Here is a 27,757-nt window from a genome sequence, read left to right on the forward strand (position 1 = left end):
AAACTGTGCTCCGTCATATATCCAATTAGTACTGTGGATGGATACAATATAAGTGATGTATTATGAGAAAAGCGGTACTCATATAGATGTGTCCTGTATGTATGTCCTATATTGCTTAAAATTGGGCAGCTGAAATTTATTTATTTATTTATTTATTTATTCAATTTTTATGCCACCCTTCTCCTTAGACTCAGGGTGGCTTACAACATGTTAGCAATACCACTTTTTAACAGAGCCAGCATATTGCCCCCACAATCCGGGTCCTCATTTTACCCACCTCGGAAGGATGGAAGGCTGAGTCAACCTTGAGACAGTGATGAGATCTGAACCGCTGACCTTCAGCACTCTACCTACTGAGCCACCCCGGCTCTATATATATATATTGTCATTCTTCCTCCAATGCTGAACTCTAGGTTTTATTAGAAGAGGCAAGGATAATCAATATTTCCAAGAAAACTGCTCACAAATATGGCTCACCAAGGTGCCTCATCATCATGGCTTGTAGCCCCTTTGGGAATCTGAGGTTTCACAATGGACTCAACAGCTCTCTCCAGTAGGTTCTCACAGAATGCCTGGTGTACCTGTGCAATGGGATCAGCTATATATGCGAAGGCAAAACAAGCAGTATACTATTTTAGTCACAAATTCAACAATAAGTGTAAGCCTTTTTTTTGTTTTTGTTTTTAGTTAGCAAACTGTATTGCAGTTTATGGAAAACTTCCCTCTTGATTGCTTTCACATGTTCTTTAAACATTAACGGTTTTTAAACCGAAGCATGTATAAAGCTAGCAGGGGTAATAAAATGCATACACATAAGGCTTGTCCACTGTACTGATAGCAGGCTTAAAGAAAATATCTTCTCTAGCTACTGATTTTCACCTGGGTTCCTCTGAGTGGAGTACAGACTATCCTTAGCAGCAGCTTTCACTGTCCAGCTCCGTTCCACAAAAAATTTCTGCCCCAAAGGATGGCACAACCAGCGTAAGGAGTCAGGGATGTCACTATGCTCAGAAGTACACAAGCTTTGAGCTTGACTTAAGAAATAACTCTGGGAAGAAAACATACAATATTTGACTGAAAGTTAGCAATCTATGGATGGAATTTTTAGTGTACCAACACAGAAGTCACTTTCACTTATCTTACATGCAAAGCCAGAAAAATAATTTAAATAGGCCACAGTATTTAACCTAATACAACTGGAAGCCACTTGAATTTACATTGTTTGTTTGTTTGTTTATTTAATATGCCGTTCAATCCAAAGCGGACTCAGAATGGCTAACAAGTGGAATAAATACAATAGCATTAAAACACAGTGGTGCCTCTACTTAAGAACTTAATTCGTTCCGTGACCAGGTTCTTAAGTAGAAATGTTCTTAAGTAGAAGCAATTTTTCCCATAGGAATAAATGTAAAAGCAAATAATGCGTGCAAACCCATAAGGAAAGAAATAAAAGCTCGGAATTTGTGTGGGAGGAAGAGGAGGAGGACAGTCACTGCCGAAGGAAAAAGGTGAGGTGAGGGGAATAAAAAAACATCTAAAACTTTAAGTCTAAAAAAAAAAAGAGGGACTCTGAGGTGGCGAGGAGCACGCACCTCCAATATACCCGGCACAAGGCTGCCTCCCATACACTGGCTGCTGCTATCTGCTGCCTCTTCCTTCCCATGCTGAAGGGCTCCTCTCTCTTCTCACTCGCTCGCTCGCTTTGTAGCAGGCACCTTTCCTTCACTGTGGTGATTCCTCGGCTGCCCAGAGTGAACAGAGCATTTCTTTTCTCTGGGCACTGGCAGTGGTTAATTCCCTCTCCAAGCACCCAGAGAAAGGAAAATGCTTTGTTTGCTCTGGACTGCCAAAGCCTCCTTGAGCGCCACCAAAAGTCTCCTCTGGCAGCCCAGAAAAGCCCGAGGTGGCCAGGATTAAAAGGGGAAGGGCAGGAAACTGGCCGGGCCTTCGTGCCGCTCTCAAATTTCCTGGGAAATTTTTCCAGACTTGGGTTCTTAAGAAGAAAATGGTTCTTAAGAAGAGGCAAAAAAAATCTTGAACACCCGGTTCTTATCTAGAAAAGTTCTTAATTAGAGGCGTTCTTAGGTAGAGGTACCACTGTAATCTTAAAAAGAACCATATACACGCAACAGTCAGTCTAATTCCTGGCCTGCCATAAAAGTCAGGTCTTAACAGTTTTCCAGAAGACTGGTAGGGAGGAGAATCTCTGGGGACAGCTGATTCTATAGGGTCGGAGCCGCCACAGAGAAGGCTCTTCCATATTCTGTAGCGCCTTCCCATGGCACACAACCTTCATAGCATCCACACACAGCACAGGTCTGCCCATACTCCATAGGGCCCACACATGGCATCTACCTACATGCATTTACTTCTCAATGCCTACCCATCCATTTGCCTGGGATGCAGTTTCAATAGCGTAAGTAAACACTTCTGGATTCCTGCCTCTTCCCCTGTCCGCCATCTGGGGTCCTCACTTAACAACAGAAATGGAGACTAATGAGATTGTCTTCACTAAATGATGCTGTACTGTGATACCACATTTTACAACTGCACTGTTTACCACTGGAAATTCTGGTCCGAATTACTGTTAAGTGAATACTGCCCATACTGCTAAGTGGTTCAAAACAATTCACGTACCGCCAGGAAGCCCAACTTGCCACCACAGCGAGTCTTCAGGCCAACTGCAGCCGTTAGATGAATCTCTGCCAGCGTACTCGGTGAAATCTTCTCCTCTGCACACTCAGCCAGGTTTACAGCACACAACGCCATGTGCAATCCTGAGTAAGCTGAACTGGACGGGAGCTTACCTGCACGGGAAATTTTGAAAAGATCATTTGTACCCTGTTGTGAATCACCTTGAACAAGAGATGTACCTCGGGTTTTTTTATTTGAAAAAGCTCTTTTAGCTACTGGAACTTAGTTGCATTCATACATTGCAGTATCGCACAATACCCTGTTGTGCAAAATCTTGCATTATCAAAAATAAGTTGCCTTAATGAACCATTATCCCACAGAATGAATATAGTTGAAACGAAAGGAAATATAGAGAAATAGATAATTTAATGAGATTAACGTATATTAGTGTTCTGCAGGACTCTATGGTATGAGTCTCCTGAAAATTCAAGGGTAAAAATTTCAGACACACACACACTTGAAAGTTCAAAAACAATGTTCTTTATCACAAAATTCAAAAGAAACAAAGCACCCTTTTTGTATTGCAAAGAGCACTCGTCCCAAAACAACCTGGTAGTCTGTACAATCACCTTAATCAGTCCTTAAGTACTTAGCTAGCAGCTGTGAAGGAACATCACAGCCCTCCTTCTTCCAGGAAGTGAGACACACACACTTTGCTCTGCTTTGGTTTAAAAGTCGTGAAAAATCAACAAACAAAGTCCGGAAACAGCAAGGCACAGTCCTGAAGAACAATGATCAGATAATCTTCCACAACGGCCAAGCCAGCACGCTGCTATTTATATCAGCAGTTCTAATTGCTGGAGCCCCACCCAAACACAGGTGGCCTCTCTTATCTCCTGTAATATTTCTTCAATTGGTCTCTTCGATGCATAATTCTGCGCCTGCGTGGGTCTAACACTTCCTCGTCCAAATCGACCGAAGATAATGGAGATTGGCTTCCTGGGCTATGTGCCAAGCCCCCCTCTTCCAAGTCATCCCCACCTTCTTCTTCGACCGAGGAAACTGCACTAGCTGACTCTGTCGGCAATAAAACAGGCCTATGACATGTTGATGTTTCCCCTGCATCCACCTCCACATTCCTTGGGGCAGGAGCTGGGCCTGAGCCAACCACAACAATTAGTAAGTAGGAATTGAAATGGTTGCAAATGAATAAGCTGCAAACAAAAAAATATCCTGCTATATTGCAGGTACCTACTTTAAGTTCTGATACCAAAGTTACTTAATGTATAAAGCATTAAGCTTTATTTTGTCTTGTTTGTATGCATGTATGCTTTTTTTTTTATGTCATTTTTGTTTTTATTAATGTAAATAACTAATAAAGATATTTTTAAAATAATAAGGAGCACTCTGGAGATTCTAAGATGTAAAATTCATTAAAAAGCAAAAATGTCTTTATTTTGCAAAGAAAACTACATGAACTAGGCAGCCATCAGAAATCAAGTTTCACCCGAGGGAACCTTTACTTTTTAAACCACTAAGTTCATTTTTTTCCCATGTACCTGTAATATGGAGTTGATGAAGTTTATGATACACTAATGCTGCATCTCGCGCACTAGTCTTGGCTTCATCTTCAAAGCCATGAGGCGTCTCTGTTGCTCGTCTCCGCTGTGATGTCCTTTTTAGCAGCCAACGTACTAACCCCAATTTTTGCAGACTGTAACGAATAATGTTCCAGGAAAGGCTACAGATCAAGTCAAAACGAGAAGTAGGCAATGCTCGGCCCAGGGCAGAAAGACCGATATGCAAATTTGATGCAGCAGCCGCAAAGTCCCCCTACAAACAGAAGAAGAAAAACACGAGATAAAATTGAACAGTGAACATTTGAGAGTGTCATTGCTTCCTAATTTTCAGACTATTCTGAGTCATCTTGGAAGACATACATTTTAACTCATTTTTCAGTTTTCTTAATTCTTTTTGACAATCTCATTTGTCACTCAGACTTTGAAGAGTCCAGTAAACTAACATTTGTCTCCTCAGCCACTGATAAACTAGCTAAATTGCCATCATATTTAAATATATCAGAGACTTTTTCACAATTTTGCCTCTTCCTCATCTGCATGAACTTTTTTTAACCATGACATAAACACCAAAAATCTGAACTTTTATTATCTTGAAATCCTGTTAGATTTCATGTCCAGTTGAGTTAAACTTCAAGTCTCAGTCCAGTTAAAGAAATATTCAACCATATAATGTAAAATAAATAATTTACCCTTTCCAATTAAAATAAGCATTTAGACACAGATAACACCATTCCACTCAAAAAATAAAAATAAAAAATCCCCTTGCCTTTAATTTCAATACTAAAATACAATAGAAATTGCTAATTATTTCAAAATTATTTTTTCAAAAAGGTAGCATATAATTCCAGTATTGCTCCCCTTTCCCATTTACAACAACTCTATACTTACAAATGGACTGCAAATTTCATGGTACCGTATTTTTTAGTGTATAAGATGCACATATCTCCGAGACCGCCTGCTGCCGCACGAATCCCAGCGACCGATTAGGTCCCACAGAGTGGGCCTTCTCCGGGTCCCGTCAACTAAACAATGTCGGTTGGCAGGCCCCAGGGGAAGAGCCTTCTCTGTGGCAGCCCCGGCCCTCTGGAATCAACTCCCCCCAGAGATTAGAACTGCCCCTACTCTCCTTGCCTTTCGTAAGCTCCTTAAGACCCACCTCTGTCGTCAGGCATGGGGGAACTAAGACATCTCCCCCGGGCATATACAATTTATGAATTTTATGTTTGTATGTATGTGTGTTTAGAAAATGGGGTCTTTTAAATATTTTTAGACAGTAATTTAGATTTGTTGTACATTGTTTTTTTCACTTTGTTGTGAGCCGCCCCGAGTCTGCGGAGAGGGGCGGCATACAAATCTAAATAATAAATAAATAAATAAATAAATAAACTCCCCCCCCCCAAAAAAAAGAGGCTGAAAATTGGGTGCGCCTTATCTGCCGAATGTAACTTTCTAGAAAAATTAGGGCTAGAAAAAAAATGAAGCTTTTTTAGCCCTAATTAAGTGCTGCTAAGAATCTTCCCAGCTTCCTACTCCCTCCAAATAAGGTTTTTTTTCCAGCCCTAAATCTTTGCAGGCTAGTTTTCATTCCTACACCATCTGGAAAAGCTTTTTCAGCCCTAACACAGTGCTAATGATATTCCTGGCTTGCAACATTTTTTAAATTCTTACTCCCTCCAAAGCAGGTTTTTTTGCCCTAAGCCTCTGCAAGTCTTCATTCCTGCTCCCTCTGAAAAAGGCCTTTTTAGTCCTAACCAGTGGATAAAATAATGTGCTGAAGCTGCCAGATGAATACCTGATAGGTAGATTTTTTTTCTCCTATTTTCCTCCCCCAAAACTAAGGTGCGTCTTATACTCCCAAAAATGTGATACATTTTTATTTCGTTCAAATACATTATCACACATAAAACAAATAGTTGAACAGTTAAACAGCATCATAAAATATTGTTCTTTTTACTGGACAGTTTAGCCTGCATGTAATTAACAAAATCTGTAGAATTCTGTTCACCTTTATCATTAATTTCAATTCTAGAGTTCAACCTTATTCTCCCTATAAAAATTACCTACTATAGAACAGAAACAGAGTTTAATCCAAAAATGATCTGTGTGGCTCTCCCAAGGGGAGGTGTTTTAAGACCCCAGAGTTCAAGAATTTTGATAGTAGAATAGAGATGTAAACCTAAATCTTTAGTAGTTCAAGAGACTTGTTCTACATTTTAAAATATTCACTCTTTAATTTATGCAAATTTCAATTAATGCAATTCAAATAGATGAGCACAGTAACATTTACCCTCAAAGCAACAAACTGTCTCACCTTAGCTAAATCCAGATCTGCCTGTTTCCGATGCCGCCAAAAAGTCACAGATGAACGGGAATGCAGTCGTGTCACTGGCTCTCCATGCACTAACAGTTTTATGAATACACTCAAGATAATAACACCGTTCACAAGCCACAAGATCAAAGTGGGCATCATCCAGCCAAACCAGCCACCTGATTCTAACAGAATTAATCATGTCAAAAAACATAAATAAGATAAAAAAATAACAGTTCCCAACTTAAGATAATCATTCTTGGGAGAACCTTGTTTATTTAAAGATCATGCTAACTTTAATCAACTTGCTTTCTTCTCATCCTATTTAATCTTCCCTGAAATAGTACTGTTCCCATGCAAAACTCCTGCCTTAAGTATATAGATGCAAAGAACATATTTTACATGATAGAAATGTTCAGAAAAAAATGCACAACTTACAAAAATCACAAAATCTTTTTCAAAATAAGAGCCAAGCATGATTCAATCCATTCCTCATAACAAATACATGTTTGCTACAATTAAAAAGCCCTACCACACATAGAAACAACAATGAGCCGCCCCGAGTCTTCGGAGAGGGGCGGCATACAAATCTAAATAATAAATAAATAAATAAATAAATAAATAAATAAATAAATACATACATACACACATACATAAATAAATAATAAAATCCTTGTAAATGTACAAGTAAAAGATATAGTCCATACAGGTAAAATTTCAATTCATTAAAACAGGGGTCTTCAACCTTGGCCACTTTAAGCCTGGCGGACTTCAACTCCCAGAATCCCCCAGGCTTAAAGTGGCCAAGGTTGGAGACCCCTGCATTAAAGAACCCAAGAAACATACATCTCAAAAACTCACAATCCTTTTGTACATAAATACCCATTATATGAGTCGGAGAAATAAGAATGATATGGATGGTTCGATCCAGTACAATTACTATATTTATAAATTATCACAATAAAACTGTAACCACAGAGTATTCCAGAATATATCATTACCCAACAGATCATCATCTATTGTTTTCTTCCTCTTTCATAATTTAGTTACCGTATTTGTCTTTTTAAAAATTGAAAGATATCGAATGGGGACTATTGGAAATATACCTGGTTTTATTGCTTGTATATTCCTCCCAGAACCATGATGCACTGTGGTGTAAGTGTCTGGTGTTTCTTTGCCATCCAAAAAAGATGTCAAAGGGTTAAAGGAGAGACAGAGGAATGTGAGAGCACAAAGCAGCATCCGTGAGCGATCAACCATTCCAAGAGCAACAGGTGAAGAATCAGGTTCATCTTTAACCTGTCATGAATGTGGAAGAGTATGGAAGAGTTATTTCTGAAACAATTAAGAAAAATAGTTGTTCTAAATTGCACAAGGCTGAATTTTCAATATCTTCTTCATAGTAGATTTACAGTGTTCCCTCAATTTTCGCGGGGGATGTGTTCCGAGACTGCCCGCGAAAGTCGAATTTCCACGAAGTAGAGATGCGGAAGTAAATACACTATTTTTGGCTATGAACAGTATCACAAGCCTTCCCTTAACACTTTAAACCCCTAAATTACAATTTCCCATTCCCTTAGCAACCATTTAGATTATTACTCACCATGTTTATTTATTAAAGTTTATTTAAAAAAATATTTATTAAAGTTGGATGAAAGTTTGGCGATGACATATGACGTCATCGGGCGGGAAAAACCGTGGTATAGGGAAAAAATCCGCAAAGTATTTTTTAATTAATATTTTTGAAAAACCGTGGTATAGACTTTTCGCAAAGTTCGAACCCGCGAAAATCGAGGGAACACTGTATTCCTCTCAGATTGTTTTATAAAAATGTTCCACCATTACAAAAATCCACCCAATTGGAAATAAAAGCAAGCCTGTAGTGTAGACCTATTCATGCTTTTCTCCAAGTGGTGGATTTAAAAGACTTAAATGATGTAAACATTTACAATTTACTTAAATCACCTTTTATTTCAAACGTTATAATGAGATTGAGCTTTGATGTCTAAATATGCTTCTGAATATCATGGAGCAATCTATGAACTAACGATACATTGCATTATACACAGGGACAGGTTCCATTTTGCTACTGGTGCACATCCACGCATGCACACATGTCTCTCCATGCATTTTCACTTCCACGCATGCTCAGGACGACATTACAAGCCAAAACACAGCTGAGGAGCTTCTCAGCTGGGCTTCAGACAAAGAACAAAGGTAGCATTAACAAAATAGCGGATGAGAGGGTTTTTTTCAAAAGCATAGGACGCAGAAAAGCCATCTAAACCCAACAAAAATCGGTGAAAATTACGTTATCATCGGGCTCCTACCAATGCATATCACCGGACCGCACTGGTAAAAATCCACCACTGATCATACGTGCAAGTACAAGTAGTCCTCGTTACATTCAAGTACAATGCCTCTCACTCACTGTAATATATCCATCCATCACAGGCCATTTTAATTTGAAATTTCAATCTAAAATTACCCACATATCATTTCTCTTGCAGATGCCTCTGTTTATTTTACTTTATCTCAAACTTACCCCAAATATCCTGTTCAATGCAGTGATGGTTTATCTCCAATATTTTGGCAACTAACAGGGTACACTGATATTGTGAAAGCTGTAGCCCTTTGAATGTTCTTGTTTATTGGGCTTTATGATTTCTTTGACATAAAGCAAAATACAGTGGTACTTAATTTGTTACACGACCAGGTTCTTAAGCAGAAACGAGAGAGAAACCCAGGGATAAGGGTAGGAAATTGGCCAGGCCTTCGTGCCACTCTCAAATTTCCTGGGAATTTTTTCCAGGCTCGGGTTCTTAAGTAGAAAATGGTACAGGCAAAAAAATGGTAGAGGCACCCGGTTCTTAAGTAGAAGCGTTCTTAAGTAGAGGTACCACTGTATTGTCCCAAGCGTTATTGCACTTCTAATGGACTTTGGTACAGGATTTCTCATGTGTATACACAACCACACACTTTCTATGATATTCCTTTATTTGTGTGTCTGATTTTAGTTGTGTTACCCATTGTATGATTTTTTTTTAAAAAAGCAATTAACATTTGGACTTGGAATCTCATATACCTTTTAAAAATCATAATTTATCATCTGATTTTAATGGGAAACAGATGACATATTACCATCTGAATCAGCAAGCATGTAACACCAATGGCATTTTGTCTATGCTTTCCAGTGCAAATTGCCTTACGAATATTAGCTACCTTTGCATCATCCAATAATGGACTTCCCGGTTCTGAATCAATTGAATAAGGGGAAAAGCCTGCTGGTGATCCTGAGTCAGAAGCTGGAGGAGACATCAATACAGCATTCTGATTGAATTCATCCATCTTCAGATCCACATCATTGTCCACTAGACTGCTTAAGTCAAAGCCCTTCAACAACTCTGTGAGAAAAGATCATGCAGATTAATTACTCCATTCACAGTACCTCGTATAATTAAATCCCCTTGCTTATCAATTCTACATCTATCCGCTAAAAGCATAATCAATAAAAGCATCAAATTATTTAATTAACAATTTTGATAGTATCTGATTCACTTAAATTAAAACAACAGAATGTAATATTTAAAACACTTAACTGTTTTTCTGGCTAGACAACTTAAGGATCATGTTCTCCTGTCGCAATTTATGGTTAACCTGCTGTAGATATTTAATGTAGTCAATAGCCTTCCTCAATACACCAGACTTGTGCATCTGAAAATAATGCATATGATTATTTATTCAACTATCTTATGATCTCTTAGCACATTTTTTATTTTGCAGTAAAAGTTTTCTTAAATTTGTGTATGTATGTAGGATGCATGTAAAGTTACGATGAGGTAAAATGGGCAACCTATAAATTTTAAAAATAAATAAATAAATGCAAGATTTAGAATTAGAAAACCAGTTTGGTATAGTGGTTAAGATGCTGTTCCGGAAGCCAAGAGCCTGTAAGTTTGAAGTCTCCTTTAAACATGAAAGCTATTTGGGTGACTTTGGACCAGGTAACCTCTCTCTGATCAATCTACCTCAAAGAAGTTGTTGTTAAGTAGGAAGCAGAGATATTAGATATGTTCACTGCTTTGAGTCAGGGCTGGGTTCAGGCCAGTTCGGCATTGCCCTATGTCAGCTCCAGTGTTCATGAGTGCGCTGTCCAGCTGATTTTCAGCCTTCTTTTCAACCATTTTCACTCTCCCAGGCTTCAGGAAAGCCTTCTGAAGCCTGGGGATGGGGAAAACGGTCCAATGGGCCAACTAAAGTTCACTTGTGTGCATCACTCCCAGCCTCCTTTTCACTGTCAGAGGTCTTCAGGAATTTCTTCAACTTTGGACAGTTGCAGCTAGGTCTCTCACATCTTGGCCCATTTCTTCTACAGCTGGCAAGGCTTTCCTGAAGGCCTCTGCAGCCGATAATAGAACTCTAGATCAATCCAGCGCTCTGTTATCAGCTAGAGAGTCCTTTGGGAAAGGCCTTTGGGAAAGGCCTTTGGGAAAGGTCTCTGCAGCTGATAACAGAGTTCCACCTGCGCGGGGGAGGAGGGCATTGCATTAGGGGTGTGGGCACCTTGTGGGCACCCAAGCCAAAAAAGATTCCCCATCACTGACTGATTGAGTCCATCCCAAAAATTGTTCTTGTTATTGAGTTGCTATTGAGTCCTTCCCAAAAATTGTTGTCGTTATTGACTTGCTATTGAGTCCATCCCAAAAATTGTTGTTGTTATTGACTTGCTATTGAGTCCTTCCCAAAAAAATTTGCTGTTGTTATTTAGAGATTTAATTCAATGGAAATGGACACAAACAAGAACATTAAATAGCATGTCAACTGCAAACATGACAAATAGATTTGTAGCTATTGCAAATATGTTTGCTTTTTCAACTAAGCAATTCTTACTTTAGCATCTGTTCCCATGACTAGATCTTTCAGTTCTATGATCTTGTCGTTTATAGATGATCTATATCTCTTCTCAATAATATTGTGAGTTGTTCGCCTTTCTCCTTCCTTTGGTGGTTCTAGCTGCTTAGTGTTATTAGGCACTTGTTTAATGGGCATCTTCTCCTGCCCTCCCATCATCATAGGCATAGTTGTCAAGATGGCCCCATTGCTACCAACCAAGGTCTAAAAATTCAACAGCAGAAATCAAATAACAATTAATTTTTCATGTAAGATGTCTAACATGGTTTTCATATGTACAGTTAAGAAAAAGATTTAAAGTAAATAGTAGCATATTTAGAATTGAACAATGGAAGACAGAATTTAAAACTGAATTATAGACAAATAAAGAATATGTAATTCCTAAAATGTATAAGCATTTACAGAAATTTAAAATGAAAGCAAGTTAAACAGCATATGATAAAATGGGCACTGCTTATAACATACAGCTACAACAAGAGAAAGCATGTGGCTGAAATGACTGAAATTCACATTTATAAAAAGAGAATTTTTATAAAATGATGTACCACTGTATATGATACCAGAAAAACTATCTAGAACAGTGGTTCTCAACCTGGGGGTCAAACGACCGTTTTACTGTGGTCACCCATGGAAAAAGACAAACCTCCCGTGGTGGTAGGAACTAAAGCTCCTATTTTGGTGCCTTGGAATGTAATTTACAATCTGACCAATCAGGCGTTTACAGTGGGGGTGTCCCTCTGACCTTCCTGCCAATCAGCTTACAGCTCTGCTGGGAGAATTGGCACTAGACTTATGGTTGGGATCACCACAACAAGAGGAACTGTATTAAGGAGTTGCGGCATTAGAAAGGTTGAGAACCACTGATCTAGGATATATAAAAGTATTTCAAATCTATGTTGGAAATATGGAAAATATGAAGTATAAAAATATACTAAAAGCACTATAGCAAATAATTTCAGTGTGTCAAAAAATGGAAGACCAAAATGGAAGACTGTGGCAACACAAAAAACCTAATCAAAATTTGAACACATAAAGATGACACAAATAAGAGAAGAAAGGAAAAACTGGTTACCAAGAAGAGACCTTTCAAGAGTTTTCAACTGTTAGCCCCTATAATTCCCCCTTCACAATATTTACAGATATATTTTGAAGAATTATATTAAAAACAAGTATATGTGAACAATACATATACATAAATATAGATATCCTTTTTCATTTCAAGAGTGATTATATAACCTCAATATATAGAGGTTCAACCACTGCAACGCTCTCTACATGGGGCTACCTCTGAAGAGTGTTCGGAAACTTCAAATCGTGCAGAATGCGGCCGCGTGAGCGGTCATGGGTCTCCCTAGATATACCCATGTTTCTCCAACACTCCTTGGACTGCATTGGCTGCCGATTGGTTTCCGGACACAATTCAAAGTATTGGTGATAACCTATAAAGCCCCACATGGCATTGGACCAGATTACTTATGGGACTGCCTTCTGCCACACAAATCCCAGCAGCCGATTAGGTCCCACAGAGTTGGCCTTCTCCAGGTCCCGTCGACCAGACAATGTCATCTGGCGGGGCCTAGGCGAAGACCTTCTCTGTGGCGGCCCCGGCCCTCTGGAATCAGCTCTCTCCAGAGATTTGCACTGCCCCCACCTCGCCTTTCGCAAGAATCTTAAGACTCACTTATGTCACCAGGCATGGGGCAGCTAGATCATGCCCACCCCCCTGACAATTAAATGTGATGTGTGGTTGTGACTGAGTTGATTGACTGTTTTTAACATAGTGGGATCTTAGCTTATAGTTTTAATTAATTAGATTTGTATACATATTGTTTTTGCATTGTACCCTGTGAGCTGCCCCGAGTCTTCGAAGAAGGTGGCATACAAGTATAATAATAATAATAATAATAATAATAATAATAATAATAATAATAATAAGAATAATAATAATAATAATAATATTTTTTGCAAACGATACTACTGTATATAATATGTATTATAATGCTCACATGCAGTTTGAAAAATCTCAAATAAGAATCTCGATAAGAAAAAATCCTAATAAACAAAAGGAAGAAATCAACCATTTGGGAGATAACGTGTGGAGCCCTACTATGATACCTGCAGAGCTGTCGTCTGTATGGGTGTGGTTATTGTTGTCAGGGCTGGATTCTGAACAGTAGCCATAACAGGATTGCCATCAGTTTTCAATGTTGTTAAGACAAGAGAATCTGTCTTGATTATCTGTGGCTGGACTAGGACCTGGAAGGAGGCAAGACAGTAAACATTTAATGAAAACAAACACAGAAATGGAAAGTTGTTATTACTAGTTCCTATACAGTCCCACTATGCAAGAAACAGCCCCAACTACTATTTCAATATATTTCTCTCCCAGGCTTCCTTTTACCAGAGGCCCAGATAATATAGCTACTAACCTCATATATGTTACAAATGACTTTCACTGTGACATTCCATCAATCAATCCAATCCTTTATCTTAATTAGTAAATTGGCTCTAAAGAGTATAATCTCCATCTGATACAAGCTTTTAGAAGTGAAGTAAGGAATGTATTCTTTGCAATGCTGAGCCCATCCAGTTAACAAAATTGTTGTTATAAAATACCAAAACCTGCACTGCTGAAATTATTATAATAATAGCATGGAACATTATCTATTCTTTGCAAAAATTTCTTTACTACCATGGTTTATTTCTAATACCGGTACTATAATCTCTTTTTCTGTTCTTATGTTTAGCCATCAATGACCTAAGGGCTTTGAGGATTTCATGGCTTAGAAGCCAAATTACGTCAGTGAAGTTATTTCTTGCCTTAAGGGAATAGTATATACTACTCCCTTAAGATACTAAATAAAAGAACTCACTGGGACTTGCTGAACCTGAGGGGCAGCTACTGCCTGGACAGTCGCTGGAGTTAGGGTCTGGATGGTGCCGCTTGTACTCTGTGTCAGTACTCTCTGAGTTTGCATGGTCTGCATCTGCTGTTGAATGGTAACTGGTTGAACTTGAGAGGAAGTCACCAAGCTTTGAACCTGAGGTTGCAACACTAGAAAGAAGATAAGAAAAATTTGAAACTGCTCGAGGGAAATTATGACTTCCACAATAAGAATTGTAGCCTCTGATCTTTGGTGGTTTGCTGTGTTTCAACAAAAACATATAGATCAGTGATGGCGAATCCCTGGTATGGGTACCAAAGGTGGCACGCGGAGCCATATCTGCTGGCACATGAGCCATTATTATTATTATTATTATTATTATTATTATTATTATTATTATTATTTATTAGATTTGTATGCCGCCCCTCTCCGAAGACTCGGGGCAGCTCACAACAGTAATAAAAACAATATACTGTAGTAGTGGAACAAATCTAATATTAAAAAACATATAGAACCCTATCATTATTTTAAAAACCAAACAGCACATTCATACCAAACATAAAACAAAGTATAAAAAAGCCTGGGGGAAAGGTGTCTCAACTCCCCCATGCCTGGCGGTATAAGTGAGTCTTGAGTAGTTGCCCTAGCTTAGCTCCAATGTGCATATGTGTGCCAGTCAGCTGATTTTTGGCTCACACAGAGGCTTTGGGAGGGCGGTTTTGGCTTCCAGAGAGACTCTGGAGGGATGGGGGAGGACATTTTTACCCTCCCCCGCCTCCAGAGAAGCCTTTGGAGCCGGGGAGGGCGAAACACAAGCCTACTGGGCCCACCAGCTGTTGGGAAACAGGCCATTTCCAGCTTCCAGGGGGGCTCCGGGGGGTGGGGGAAGCTGTTTTTGCCCTCCCCAGGCATTGAATTATGGGTGTGGGCACTTGCGCATGCATCATAGAATGCGCCCACACTCTTTCGGCACCCAAGGAAAAAAAAGGTTCGCCATCTCTGATATAGGTAATAGATGTAGGGTTTTTTCTTTCTAAAAGTTATAATCTAACAACTAAAAGTAAAATCCACCAAAAATATCTTCTATTCAGTTTTAATATTACATTAGGACAGTACTGCCTTAATCAGTGATATCATAATTCTTGATTTTTAATTACAAACTTGTTTACCAGCATGAGTTTTTATAACTTTACTATTCAAGTTTATATTTTAAACATTGCATATTTTATTGATTGTGCTATGTTTCTCTGCTAGTTAATTGTATTCCTTATAAACAATTTGAAAACAGAATATATATTTTGACCAAATAGCAAAACCTTATTGCCAATAAATTAAGATTACATGTAGTCCTTGAATTAAGACTATCACTGCACCTGAATTATGGTTGTTATGTTGCTCAGTAAGTGCATCATTATGTGACTAGGCCTTATTCTGTGACCTATTATCTTAGCCAATTAAGTGAATCACTGTAATAGTTAAGCAAATCCATTGTCCAAAATAAGAATTTTTCAACAGAAACAGAAGTAAATGCCAGATTTCAGCAAAAAATATTATAAATTGCAATTATACAACTCTGGGATGCTTCCACGGTGTAAATAGGGAACAGTTGCTGAGTGCCCAAAATGTGAATACATGATTACAAGAGGGCCAAGCCATAGGAATTTCAAATCTGGGTTGTAAGTATCTTTTGGGGAGGGTCTTTTGTAACTTTGAATGGTCACTGAGCAACCGGTCACAAGTCAAGGACTACCTGTGCACACTTTGCACTAACTTTCATATTCTTGTATCTCACGGGCAACATGGACACAGTGCTAAATAATGCTGTATTCCAAATACAGTGATACCTTGTCTTACAAACTTAATTGGTTCCGGGACAAGGTTCTTAAAGTGAAAAGATTGTAAGACGAAACAATGTTTCCCATAGGAATCAATGGAAAAGTGATTAATGCGTGCAAGCCCAAAATTCAACCCTTTTGCCAGTCGAAGCGCCCATTTTTGCACTGCTGGGATTCCGCTGAGGCTCCCCTCCATGGGAAACCCCACCTCCAGACTTCTGTGTTTTTGCGATGCTGCAGGGGAATCCCAACAGGGGAATCCCAGCATCGCAAAAACGAGCGCTTCACTGGCAACGGAAGTCCGGAGGTGGGGTTTCCCATGTAGGGGAGCCTCAGGGGAATCCAAGAAGCGCAAAAACGGGTGCTTCGCTGGCAACGGAAGTCCGGAGGCGGGGCATCACAGCGGCAGCGGTGGGTTTGTAAGGTGAAAATATTTTGTAAGAAGAGGCAAAAAAATCTTAAACCCCAGATTTGTATCTCAAAAAGTTTGTATGACGAGGCGTTTGTAAGACGAGGTATCACTGTATTCTCATCTGTGGAGATTTTTTACCCTAATCTTTATAAAACTGTGCTCCTTATATTAAGACCATGGGAGTTACCTTGAAAACTTGTGGCTGCATTTTGGTATATTACAGGTTGCTGAATGATCCGGGTCTGGGGAGAAGAGCTGAAAGTTGGGGTAAACATCACTGTCTGTTGCTGAACTGGGGGTTGAACTTGGGGACGAGGCTGAAGAGGGGGCGCAGCCCGTTGTGGAGCAGGGATTGTGCCCGTTGACTGAGAGGTCTTCACTTGCGCAGAGGGAAGCTGTGGTAGAGAAGCCGCACTAGGAGAAGAGGATGGTAACGGTCCCTGGCTGTAGGCTTTCTGTGAAGTATCTGATATTCTGTCTCCATTACATGCATTGCTGCTCTGGAATGTGCCATATAACGGTTCAGAAAATAAATCTGGAAAATCTCCAACCTGATTGCTGACAAACTGTAGCATTTCTATTAAAAAACAAAAAATGGAAACCATAAGATTACTTTTTCAAAATTATTCAATCTTAAAATGAAAAAAAAATAGAACAAGGACATGCATTCTTTTAGATCTATGAATCTAGGATAGTGATGCATTTTCCTCAAATCAGTTTATGGCCTTATCACTGGATGCTTAAGTGGCATATGTAGATTCATATACAGTGTTCCCTCGATTTTCGTGGGGGATGCGTTCCAAGACCACCCACAAAAGTCGAATTTCCGCAAAGTAGAGATGCGGAAGTAAATACACCATTTTTGGCTACGGACAGTATCACAAGCCTTCCTTTAACACTTTAAACCCCTAAATTAACATTTCCCATTCCCTTAACAACCATTTACTCACCATTATTACTGGTACTCACCATTGAATAAGACACTTATTGATCCTGATATTTATAAACATAATTATTTATTAACAATAATTATTTTTTTTGTTATTTATTTGTAAAAATTATTAGTTTGGCGATGGCATATAATGTCATCGGGTGGGAAAAACCATGGTATAGGGGAAAAACCGCGAAGTATTTTTTAATTAATATTTTTTGAAAAACCGTGGTATAGGCTATTCACGAAGTTCGAACCTGCGAAAATCAAGGGAACACTGTATATTTTCATTTTAAATTGGAGTATGAACTATTTATAACCATACTTTAGAAAATCATGTTTTGCCACAATTATCAATTATTTTGTCTCATAGCAATTGAATTATCCCAATGAGTCATTTGTGATCTGACTTTCTAGAAAATTCAAATGATTTAAAATATGATGCCTTATTATTAAACAGATGTAAAAAACGTTACCATTTTCAGTACTTCTCCAGTAGTAGCCATTAGAAAAGAATTGAAAATATGGAGTTTTCCTCAGATATTTAAACCTGAATGTTTGGAATTTCCATCCAGAGATATAAATTTGAGTGCATTTTTTTCTCCCTCATTTGTTATTCTGCTGTCTCTTTAAATTTATTTGTTATTCTGCTGTCAATTTTAATCAATATGAGCTATTTCCAAGAAAAAGGATTGAAGATTAGATTCAATTAAATGAGATATAATATATAGTAAAAACTTACTAAGCAAAAAAAAAAAAAGGGACCTACTGAAAACAAAAATTCTATTCACTTGACACAGCTCAAATGAGAAGACATATCTAATTCCATAAAAGCATCATCACTCTCAATTTTTTAAAATACCACAACTCTGAAAACCAAAGAGGAAACTTCTGGACAACAGACTATTCCAACATGGTGGCTATGGAATTCTGGGTACTGGAAGTCCATAAATCTTAAAATTGTTGAGGCTCAGAAACATTAATCTAATCCTTAGGATCCAAGGATTTGTTCCACATTTGACTGGATTAAGCCTTAAAGACTTTTAAAATTTTGAAGTTAGTAGTTTCCCATTAAAAGAGATTCCTTTATCAGTATAGTGAAAGTCCTTCTGGAATAAGCCTTCTCTTACTCTTCTTGGAACTTGTTTCAATATCTCTTCCTTTATCTCTCTTCCTTTATCTTGTAGTTTTTGGCTCCTTGTCCATTTCAAAATATTATCTCTTGTAGTTCTCCTGACAAATTTAATATGGACTTCTCTTGGTAAGTTTGGAAACTTTGCAATTTACATCAGAAACATCCAACAACTGTTACTGTGATTGTTAAAATAAAAATCCATTACCAATTTATCACCTGAAATCAACATGATTTGATTGCTAAAAAGAAAGTTGTGTTCATTTTATGGCTACCGGATCTGAGCTGCACAAAACCTAAACAAACATTAGACAGCAGGAAAGAGTTGTTTTTCTTGCTGATATTTAGTGGTCATCAGAATTTTTGCAATCCAGATTTGACAACCTAATTGTCAACCCAATTATATTGCTTTAAAAAATATGTAAGTATTCTAATTCAGCATGCAAAAACAGCTTTTCCTGGTTTTAAAAATGTAAACAAACAATAATTACATATTTAAATAAGTATGCTTCTTATTTAACAAGCTCACCTCTGTTCTAAGGAATACGGTAGGAATCTATTCTGTATTTATTCTAAAAATTATTTGCTCTGGCTTTTTATTTGCTGCTTAATAAACAACTCCTAAATTAGAACTTTAAGGACTTTCCACCCCAATCCTTTTTTTCATTTTGAAATTTAATATTTTGAAAAATTATCTTGAAAAAGTGTTAACTAAATATTTGTTAGATGTTTAAGACAAAGACAGGCTGGTAAGAAGATTATAATATTTCTTGATATTGACTGACTAAGCGTGAATGACCTTGACTGTTTAATTGGACAGTGCTATTTATCTAAAAGTAAACTATTTTATACACTTTAACAATCTGTTTGTGATTGGATCATCATTTACTGGATATCTATTGCAATTCCACATTTCTAAACGCATGTCCCTGATAACTCAGGGGTAACTGATCACTTCTCCTTAACAATGATGACAGAGGTCATTTAATGAACCAAAGTACTATAATAGCAAGCCTGATTTCTGCTTAGAAATTTAATGTTGTAAAAGTGACGTGTGGCCCCAATGAGCAAGCTCCATTAGGGTTGTATTTTGAGGACTGGGAAATCCTTTTAGCAGATCCTAAACCAAGCAACCCAATTATCCCAATGATTGTAAAAATTATGGGACGGATCAGTTACATTACTGATATTCTCCAAATCTGTTCCATGTTTTGATCCTGTTGAGTGGCAACTAGTTCAGCTAAGGCTGTCCCTAAATTTTTAGTTCAGTACAGTATTTTCCTAGTCATTAAACTGTATTCTATGATGCATGTATTTTAGTCACTGTAACTATCTACACACTAATAATATGCTTCATATTCTCCTTCAATTTTTATTTTTAAATAAAAGAATTAACACCGGCAGCCCTCAAAGCCATATCTATACTATCCTTTGCAATGTACCACTACTGTACTACTCCTAATTTCTAAAATTGGATAATGCAGTTTTTGGTGTTTAGAGGAAGGAAATACAGAAAAATTATATTGAGCTCTAGTATTTGCCTAATGTACTTTTTAAAAATACAAAAAATCTGTCTGTGCTGATAATGTGATATAATCCTACCAAATTTATTTAGTTGTTTGTTTGTTTGTTTGTTTGTTTAATTAATTAATTTGTATGCCGCCCCTCTCTAAGGACTCAGAGCAGCTTCCAACAAACAGTACAATCTACAAATCCAATATTAAAAACCAGAACCCATTAAGAAACCCTTATTAAAAACAACCACACAACTCAACATACCATATATAAAGCAAGACAACCGAGGGAATCAATTTTCCCAATTTGTATCATTGCCCCACAAGTGCAGACTATGACTACTCAAAAACAAAGTACAGTATGTACACTGTTGGCCCTCAAAATAACAGTCTCCTCATTCTTTTGCTGCAGCATTCAAAGACACCAAGGGAATAATGGTTTCAAAGCATTAGCCCCTTTTCCTTGGGCGGTGGATAAGGCTTCTAGGGGCAAAGTTTTAGCCCTGTAATACCTTCATCACAATCCTAAAGTGGGCCTGGGGAGTTTTTTGTCCTTGAATATACCGTATATACTGTTAAACTGAGTCTACGGAGAGGGGCGGCATACAAATCTAATAAATAAATAAATCAACAAACCCACACCAACAACTTAAGTAGATTTATTTAAGTAGCACACATGCCTTTTACTTTGCAGAATATTGGCCAGCCAAACCTACTTTATTATTATATATATATTATCTTGGCTAATCAAAGATTAAAGCACAAAACGTTGTCATTTAGCAACCATTTAGTTTAGCAACCATTTGAAGTTATGATTGTGATGAAAAAGTAACTGTAACCAAGCTATTTTTGCAGGTTTGTGGAGCAAACAAAAAAAAATTGTCTGTATACAGTATATATTGTCTGTATAGAAATATACATACTGTATATATATGTCTGTACAGACAATATATACTGTATATTGTACGTAATTTGTTACCTAACCTTCTACATTTTAGATCTGTCTAATATTTCTAAGCATTTATCTGAAAGCATATGTTCTTTCTCTTCTAAGACTTTCCATATCCATACTTAGAAATAAATATATTTTCAAACAAAACCAGGAGAGAACTTCTTTAAAATATGGCACATTCAAGGAATTTGAACTATTTTTCCAAATATTGTCATATGCCTTTTTGACCTAAGACTTCTTGATCCATATCTCTCCTGTACAGTAACAACAGAAACCTATTTCTCATAAACCCATTGTTTTTGTTCTTTCTCCCTTAGGACTCCTCATTTCTTCTGAAGATGTATGTTATGGAGCAAAGTAACTCTCAGGTAACAAATCCTAATTCATCATCTAAATCAGACCTGGGCAAGGGGCAGCCCACGGGCCGCATCCTGCCCACCCAGTGTCTGTGACCTGCCCACCCGCTATCTGTGACCAATCTGCGGAGGTTGGGGTCTGCTCCGGTGTGAGGATGAAAGAGCTCACTGCGTCTGCCTGGACTCCTCTGGTTCCTGCTTTCCTGATGAATCATGAGCGGCCAAGCACAGAAACCACGCAAACACTCCAGTGCAGTGACTGTGGTGCACCGTGTTGCCGTAAAGCAAACAATTAGGGGTCTGTAAAGTGGGTCTGTGTGTTTAAGTCAGGCCAGAGTCTGGGTCTTTACAGCAGTGTTTCCCAACCTTGGCAACTTGAAGATATTTGGACTTCAACTCCCAGAATTCCCCAGCCAGTGAATGCTGGCTGGGGAATTCTGGGAGTTGAAGTCCAGATATCTTCAAGTTCCCAAGGTTGGGAAACCCTGCTTTACAGTATTGGGTAGAACTGAGTTAATTATATTAGTCCGGCCCTCTAAAACCACCCCAATTTCTCATGCGGCCCCATGGCAAAATTAATTGCCCACCCCTGATCTAAACGATGATTTGAAGCAAATTGAGCTCTCCTCAAAACGGAACGTACAAAAGGCACAAGTTCTGCTGATCTCCAAATTATTATTATTATTATTATTATTATTATTATTATTATTATTATTATTATTAATTGGATTTGTATGCCGCCCCTCTCCGCAGACTCGGGGCGGCTAACAACACAGTGGTAAAACAACATGAACAATCCAATTAATAAAAACAACTAAAAAACCCTTATTATAAAAAAATAATAAGAGCCCATCACCAAAAAGCTTACAGAACCATTACATTCATATGTAATACTGAAACAGGATTACTCAGAAAGCACTATAATTTAGAGCAGTGTTTTTCAAACTTGCCAAATTTAAGGTGTGTGGAGTTTTCTGTTCTGAGAATTCTCCAGTCACTCTAGAACAGTGATTTTCAACCTTTTTTGAGCCGCGCCACATTTTTTACATTTACGAAACCCTGGGGCACATTGAGCGGGGCGGGGGGGGGGGGGCTAAAAAATGTTTGGACAAAAAAATTCTCTCTCTCCCCCCTTCCTTCCTCTTTCTTTCTCTCTCTCCATCCCTCCTCTCTTTTTTGCTCTCTTTCTCTTCCTCCTTCCCTCCCTCTATATCTTTCTCTCTCTCTCCTTCCCTCCCTCTTTCTCTCTTGCTTTCTTTCTCTCTCTTGCTCTCTCTCTTGCTTTCTTTCTCTCTTGCTTTCTTTCTTTCTCTTTCTTTCTTTCTCTCTCTCTTTCTTTCTTTCTCTCTCTGAGCTTCGCGGCACACCTGACCATGTCTCGCGGCACACTAGTGTGCCACGGCACACTGGTTGAAAAACACTGCTCTAGAATTCCCTAGCAGAATTCCCCAGCCAGCGTGCTGGAGAATTCTAGGAGCTGAAGTCAATACTTCCTGAAGTTGCTGAATTTGAAAAAACTACCCACACCAATCACATTGGCTGTGTCAAGGGCAGAGCACTTTAACAGAAACCTGAGAAAAGGCAAACAATGCTCTCCTAGAAAGTACTGGCAAATGATGTAGTAAGTTGGTTCTAGAGTGTAGCGGGATGGCAGGATTCCATGGGCAGGTGCTGCAAAGCATAAGATTCCCATGCTACCTGGGGGCTTCTGGGAGAAAAAGCAGTAGAAGCAGGAGTGACTTGTAACCTCCTGCTGGCTTCCCATTGACTTTGCTTGTGAGAAGCCATTAAGGAAAGTCACAAATGGCAATTACATGATCATGAAATGCTGCAGCCATCATAACCGCAAGCACATGACATCTGAGGCACTGCAATGGCCACAATTTCAAGTTTGTATTCCATCACCATAACTTTGAACAGTTGCTGAACAAGTGGACATAACCCGAGGACCTCACGTATAGATTTGTTGGCACCTAGTAAAAATTTTCCCAATCTCAACAATTTATAAAACAAACACATCTAACATAGCATTTATTTTAACAAGTATTTCTATTTTCTACTCCTTTTCAGTTATTTGATTAAATGGTTTAACTTTGAAAGCTACATTTTAAGTACACTTATTTTTCTTTAGCAACCAAAATATATTCTCCATTCACATAAATACATGAAAATATGTGAATAAACATAATGGGAATCAGAAATGTGTAAAGATGAGTCAAATCAACTACAAGCTGAAATTTGTTTTTCAGCAAAAGAAAATTCAAATGTTAATGTTAAGAAATAATATTTTGATTTATGTTAAAACTGGGCAGAGAAAACTAACTGTACTGTCTTTTTAAAGGTTGGGCAAAAAAGACCTGGCATTAATTGCCCAAATTGTACCTTAGGATTTTAAATTTTAGATTAATTTAAATGTCGCTGGAAAAAATAAGCTATAAAAATTAGGAACACAGAAGCAACATATGAATCCAAGAGATAACTATATTCATGTTAATATTAATCAAGGGTTTCTTTGCCTGCCTGAAGTATTAGCTTTTATATGTTTTTATAGCCAGACAATTTTGGTACATACTGCATTTTTTCCTGTTTAAACCTGAGACTTCATTACTATATGCAGCTTCTGAAACTTTGGTCTATATTTTTGCATCTAAGACTTGTCATCAAATCATTATATTTAATATAAGATAGCTAACTATTTTTAACAGAGATCCTGTCACTGTTCACCAATATCTATTAAACAGAAAATAGACCATCACAAGTAATTTGCATAATGCATCATTCATGTATGGTATCATCATTACAATGACACAAAATATGTCATTTGTTACCAACAGAAAATAATATTTGTAACTCAGTGTTGAATTGTGGAGTCCTTGGTGCTCTCTGAGCTTGGTTGTTTTCTTGCAGACATTTTATTACCTACACCCACAATATAAACAGAGAGCAAAGCCAATTCCCTTCTAGCACGGAAAATGTTACCTAGTTAGGTAATAAAGGAAACAACCAAGCTCAGAGAGCACTAAGGACTCTATACTTCATTTGTATGATGTCATAATGGAAATCAGCAGATTTGACTCATTGCATGTCTGCTAAACCATAGTTTCACTGAACATACATTAACTATATTTATTGCATTACATTTAAATTAAATATCAAAATAAAATAATTATTCATTCAGGTCATGCCCAAAGAACCCAAAATTTATCAATAACTACAAAAATAGAAGCAACAAGAGACAAAAAGCTGTATCTGACAGATTAAAATATCAATTCTATTCAAAATATCTTGCACACACTTAATTTTGATTACCAAAATGAGAAATTTCAGCCCTCCCGTTAACTCTGTACCATTTTGATGCAAATAGACCAAGTGCCTAAATTGATTGATGGTTGTCACTACCAGGGTGGAGAGTTATTACTTTATTGTTTTTATATTATCTTTGTAAGCTGCCAGGAGTCAATGAGAGTGTGTGAGTTGGGGACCATATAGATGTTTTTAAATAAAATAAAATAAATTTTTATTTTAAAAAACCCATCCCAAACACCCACAAACCATACAGGTTCACATATAAACCTGTTATTTGTATATAAAATGCACTCAATATTTTATAAGTGTCAATAACAGATGTCAAGAAATACAACTGAAACAAACTACACAATGAAATACACAAGGGCTTCTAATAAAACCCACAATTCACAATTGTAGAATTCACAATTCTACATATTATTTCTGTCTTCTAAGCCCATTTTGAGATGTTTAGAGCTGGCATAGATCTAAGAGAGTCCTAGGCAGGAATGTTAAAATAATAAAAACAACTGAATTCGAGGGGATTTGTACTTCCAAATAAGGATACACAGTGTTGCCCCATATATATACAAATACACAACAGTGTTCAAACAATATTTATTCTGAAGCAAGGAGGCATCACAAGCATACCTTACATTTAATGTAAATAATAACTCTCAAATTTCCTATCCTTAAATGACAGGCATCTGAATTTGGATGAGTTGGAGGGTAACACAGAAAACTAACTACGGCGTTGCATGCTACGCGCACTGGGAGACACCTGACAATTCACGTGTGAGGTTGTTCAGGGAATCCCCAGCCATTTAAATAGGGATATATATATATATAGTATATATATAGTAGTCTATCGGTGGCCGGCACTTCGCCCCTCTGGGCAGGGTCCGCACGGAGCAGCGCCTTCCCTTTCCTCCGTGGCTGCTGTATCCGAGGGGGGCGATAGTGGGCACAGCCGAGCGCCCGCCGAGCGCGCACTCACCATCGATATCGCCCAGTGTGAGCTCGTCGCCGAGCTCCGTCAGGGTCTCCATAGTCTCCATGCTGCTCAGCTCGGCGTTTTCCATTGCCGGCGAGGCGCGTCCGACTCGGCTACGGCGAGTCACCTGGCGAGAGAGCGAGTCACCTCGTCAGAGGGAGCGGCGACACTCCCCACCCCCACCCCACCCGCATTAACCCTTTCCCAGACGGGCACCGCCGCTTCAGCTCGGGTTCTCCGGGTTTAGCTCCCCGACCGACGCCATCTTGCTCTAACTTCTGTCAACTCCACCCATCCACCTGCGAGGAGCCGCCGCCGCGCGCGGCTGGTTGTCCATGAGACCAGGTCTCCGCCGCCCAATCAGCGGGCAGAGCGGCTCGTGGTGTGATGGCGCGTCAGCGATCAGCAGCTTTCATTCGGATGCGAGGCGTCTTTCTCCTTGCCCGGACCGCCCTCTCGATTTGAATATGTATGAGAAGGCGGGGAGTTTATGAAATATGAAAGCCGGAGGGCGCCATTGATTTCACTTTACACGGTTACGGCTTGTTTTGGGTGCCGTAGAAACGGACGCAATAAAAATAAACATGGTGGACTCTCTCAGAGGAAAAATGGCAACACTGAAAAACTGGGAGTGCCTTTCTTTGGACCATCCAAATTTGGTTGAGACTGCCATGAAGTTTGAGGTTAAAGAAAGATGGGAGCTACTTAGAATAGAATAGAATAGAATAGAATTTTTATAGGCCAAGTGTGATTGCACACACAAGGAATTTCTCTGGTGCATATGCTCTCAGTGTACATAAAAGAAAAAGATACATTTGTCAGGAATCATGAGGTACAACACTTAATGATTGTCATAGGGGTCAAATAAGCAATGAGGAAACAATATTAATAAAAATCTTAAGGATACAAGCAACAAGTTACAGTCATACAGTCATAGGTGGGAGGAAATGGGTGATAGGAATAAATGGGGAAAAACTAGTAGTAATAGTAGTGTACACTTAGTAAATAGTTTGACAGTGTTGAGGAAATTATTTGTTTAGCAGAGTGATGCTTTATAGGTACAGAGTTTTATTTTTTTATTCATGTATTTGTCAAGCAATTATAGGATGGTGATTTATACAAATAAAATAGATAAAAAATGATAAAAAATAATGATAAAAGCAATAGAACAGTAGGACAGGGATGGTAGGCAGAATGGTGCACTTATGCATGCCCCTTATAGATCTCTTAGAAATAGGGAGAGGTCAATTGTAGATAGTCTAAGGTTTGTCCATTGAAACAGTGAAATCTATCTACCTATTTCAAAAAGAATTTACAACCCTGTGGCACCTAGGTTATCTTTAAAATCGAATTATTGGAAAGCTTTGTTGGATCACAGTCCATTTTAACCACCAAAGGTTATGCAATAGGAAGTGTGTTAATCTCTGGTGATCTCTAAAACGGCTTTTGCGAAACACAAAACATAATCACTTCCCTAGAAACCTTCGCAGTGTTTGGGATCCTCTTGTTCGTTTAGGGAATACATTAGGGATTTTTTTTTCCAAAATTGTATAAACAATCTCATTGACTTTAAATTTTTGCTTCACATTTTGTCTCAGTACGCATTGTTAAATGTAGTCAAACCTGTCTGAGCTTGGGAGCTAAAAATACCAGAGCAGAAGGTAAAACTGGGAAGTGCTTATGGGTGTGTATTGTTCAAAAAGGCTACATGGAATTGAACTATGAAGATTTTACTTCTACCCAGTTTCCCCGATAGTAAGACACCCCCGATTGTAAGACGTATCGGGGGTTTCAGGGGGGTTGGCTAATATAAGCCGTACCCCGAAAGTAAGACATATGTCTTACTTTCGGGGAAACACGGGGGTATTGCCACCTCCTGCCCACTTCCGCGCCGCCCCCCCTCCATACGTCACCGCCGCCTCCGTCTGATCCAAATGTTGCTGTTCCTGCTGCTCCCGCTGCTCCCGCCGGCGTCTCAAGCGGATGCCGTGTTGCCCGTCCCGGCTAAGCCGGCCGGACATTGTCCGT

General features: G+C 38.5%; 1 protein-coding gene across 2 annotated transcripts in view; it reads right to left on the bottom strand.

Annotated features, from left to right (window-relative positions):
* SREBF2 (sterol regulatory element binding transcription factor 2) overlaps positions 1 to 26,028 on the bottom strand; it is a 43,987-nt gene extending 17,959 nt beyond the window's left edge. Inside the window, exons 1-14 of one of the 2 annotated variants that reach the window (XM_070756024.1) lie at positions 25,946 to 26,028; positions 25,733 to 25,856; positions 16,753 to 17,142; positions 14,307 to 14,488; positions 13,549 to 13,689; positions 11,413 to 11,637; positions 10,122 to 10,236; positions 9,745 to 9,926; positions 7,629 to 7,821; positions 6,526 to 6,707; positions 4,194 to 4,467; positions 2,638 to 2,807; positions 880 to 1,048; positions 478 to 598 (exon numbers count right to left, since the gene is read on the bottom strand). In XM_070756024.1, the coding sequence (XP_070612125.1) occupies positions 478 to 598; positions 880 to 1,048; positions 2,638 to 2,807; positions 4,194 to 4,467; positions 6,526 to 6,707; positions 7,629 to 7,821; positions 9,745 to 9,926; positions 10,122 to 10,236; positions 11,413 to 11,637; positions 13,549 to 13,689; positions 14,307 to 14,488; positions 16,753 to 17,142; positions 25,733 to 25,817 (2,429 nt within the window). In that variant the 5' untranslated portion in view covers positions 25,818 to 25,856; positions 25,946 to 26,028. Of the gene's footprint in view, positions 1 to 477; positions 599 to 879; positions 1,049 to 2,637; positions 2,808 to 4,193; positions 4,468 to 6,525; positions 6,708 to 7,628; positions 7,822 to 9,744; positions 9,927 to 10,121; positions 10,237 to 11,412; positions 11,638 to 13,548; positions 13,690 to 14,306; positions 14,489 to 16,752; positions 17,143 to 25,732 lie in introns of both variants that reach the window. The other variant, XR_011559503.1, reaches the window with a different exon arrangement.
* Positions 26,029 to 27,757: the final 1,729 nt, after the last annotated feature.

This window comes from Erythrolamprus reginae, chromosome 6 (genome assembly GCF_031021105.1).
Source record: "Erythrolamprus reginae isolate rEryReg1 chromosome 6, rEryReg1.hap1, whole genome shotgun sequence".
Lineage (NCBI taxonomy): Eukaryota > Metazoa > Chordata > Lepidosauria > Squamata > Dipsadidae > Erythrolamprus > Erythrolamprus reginae.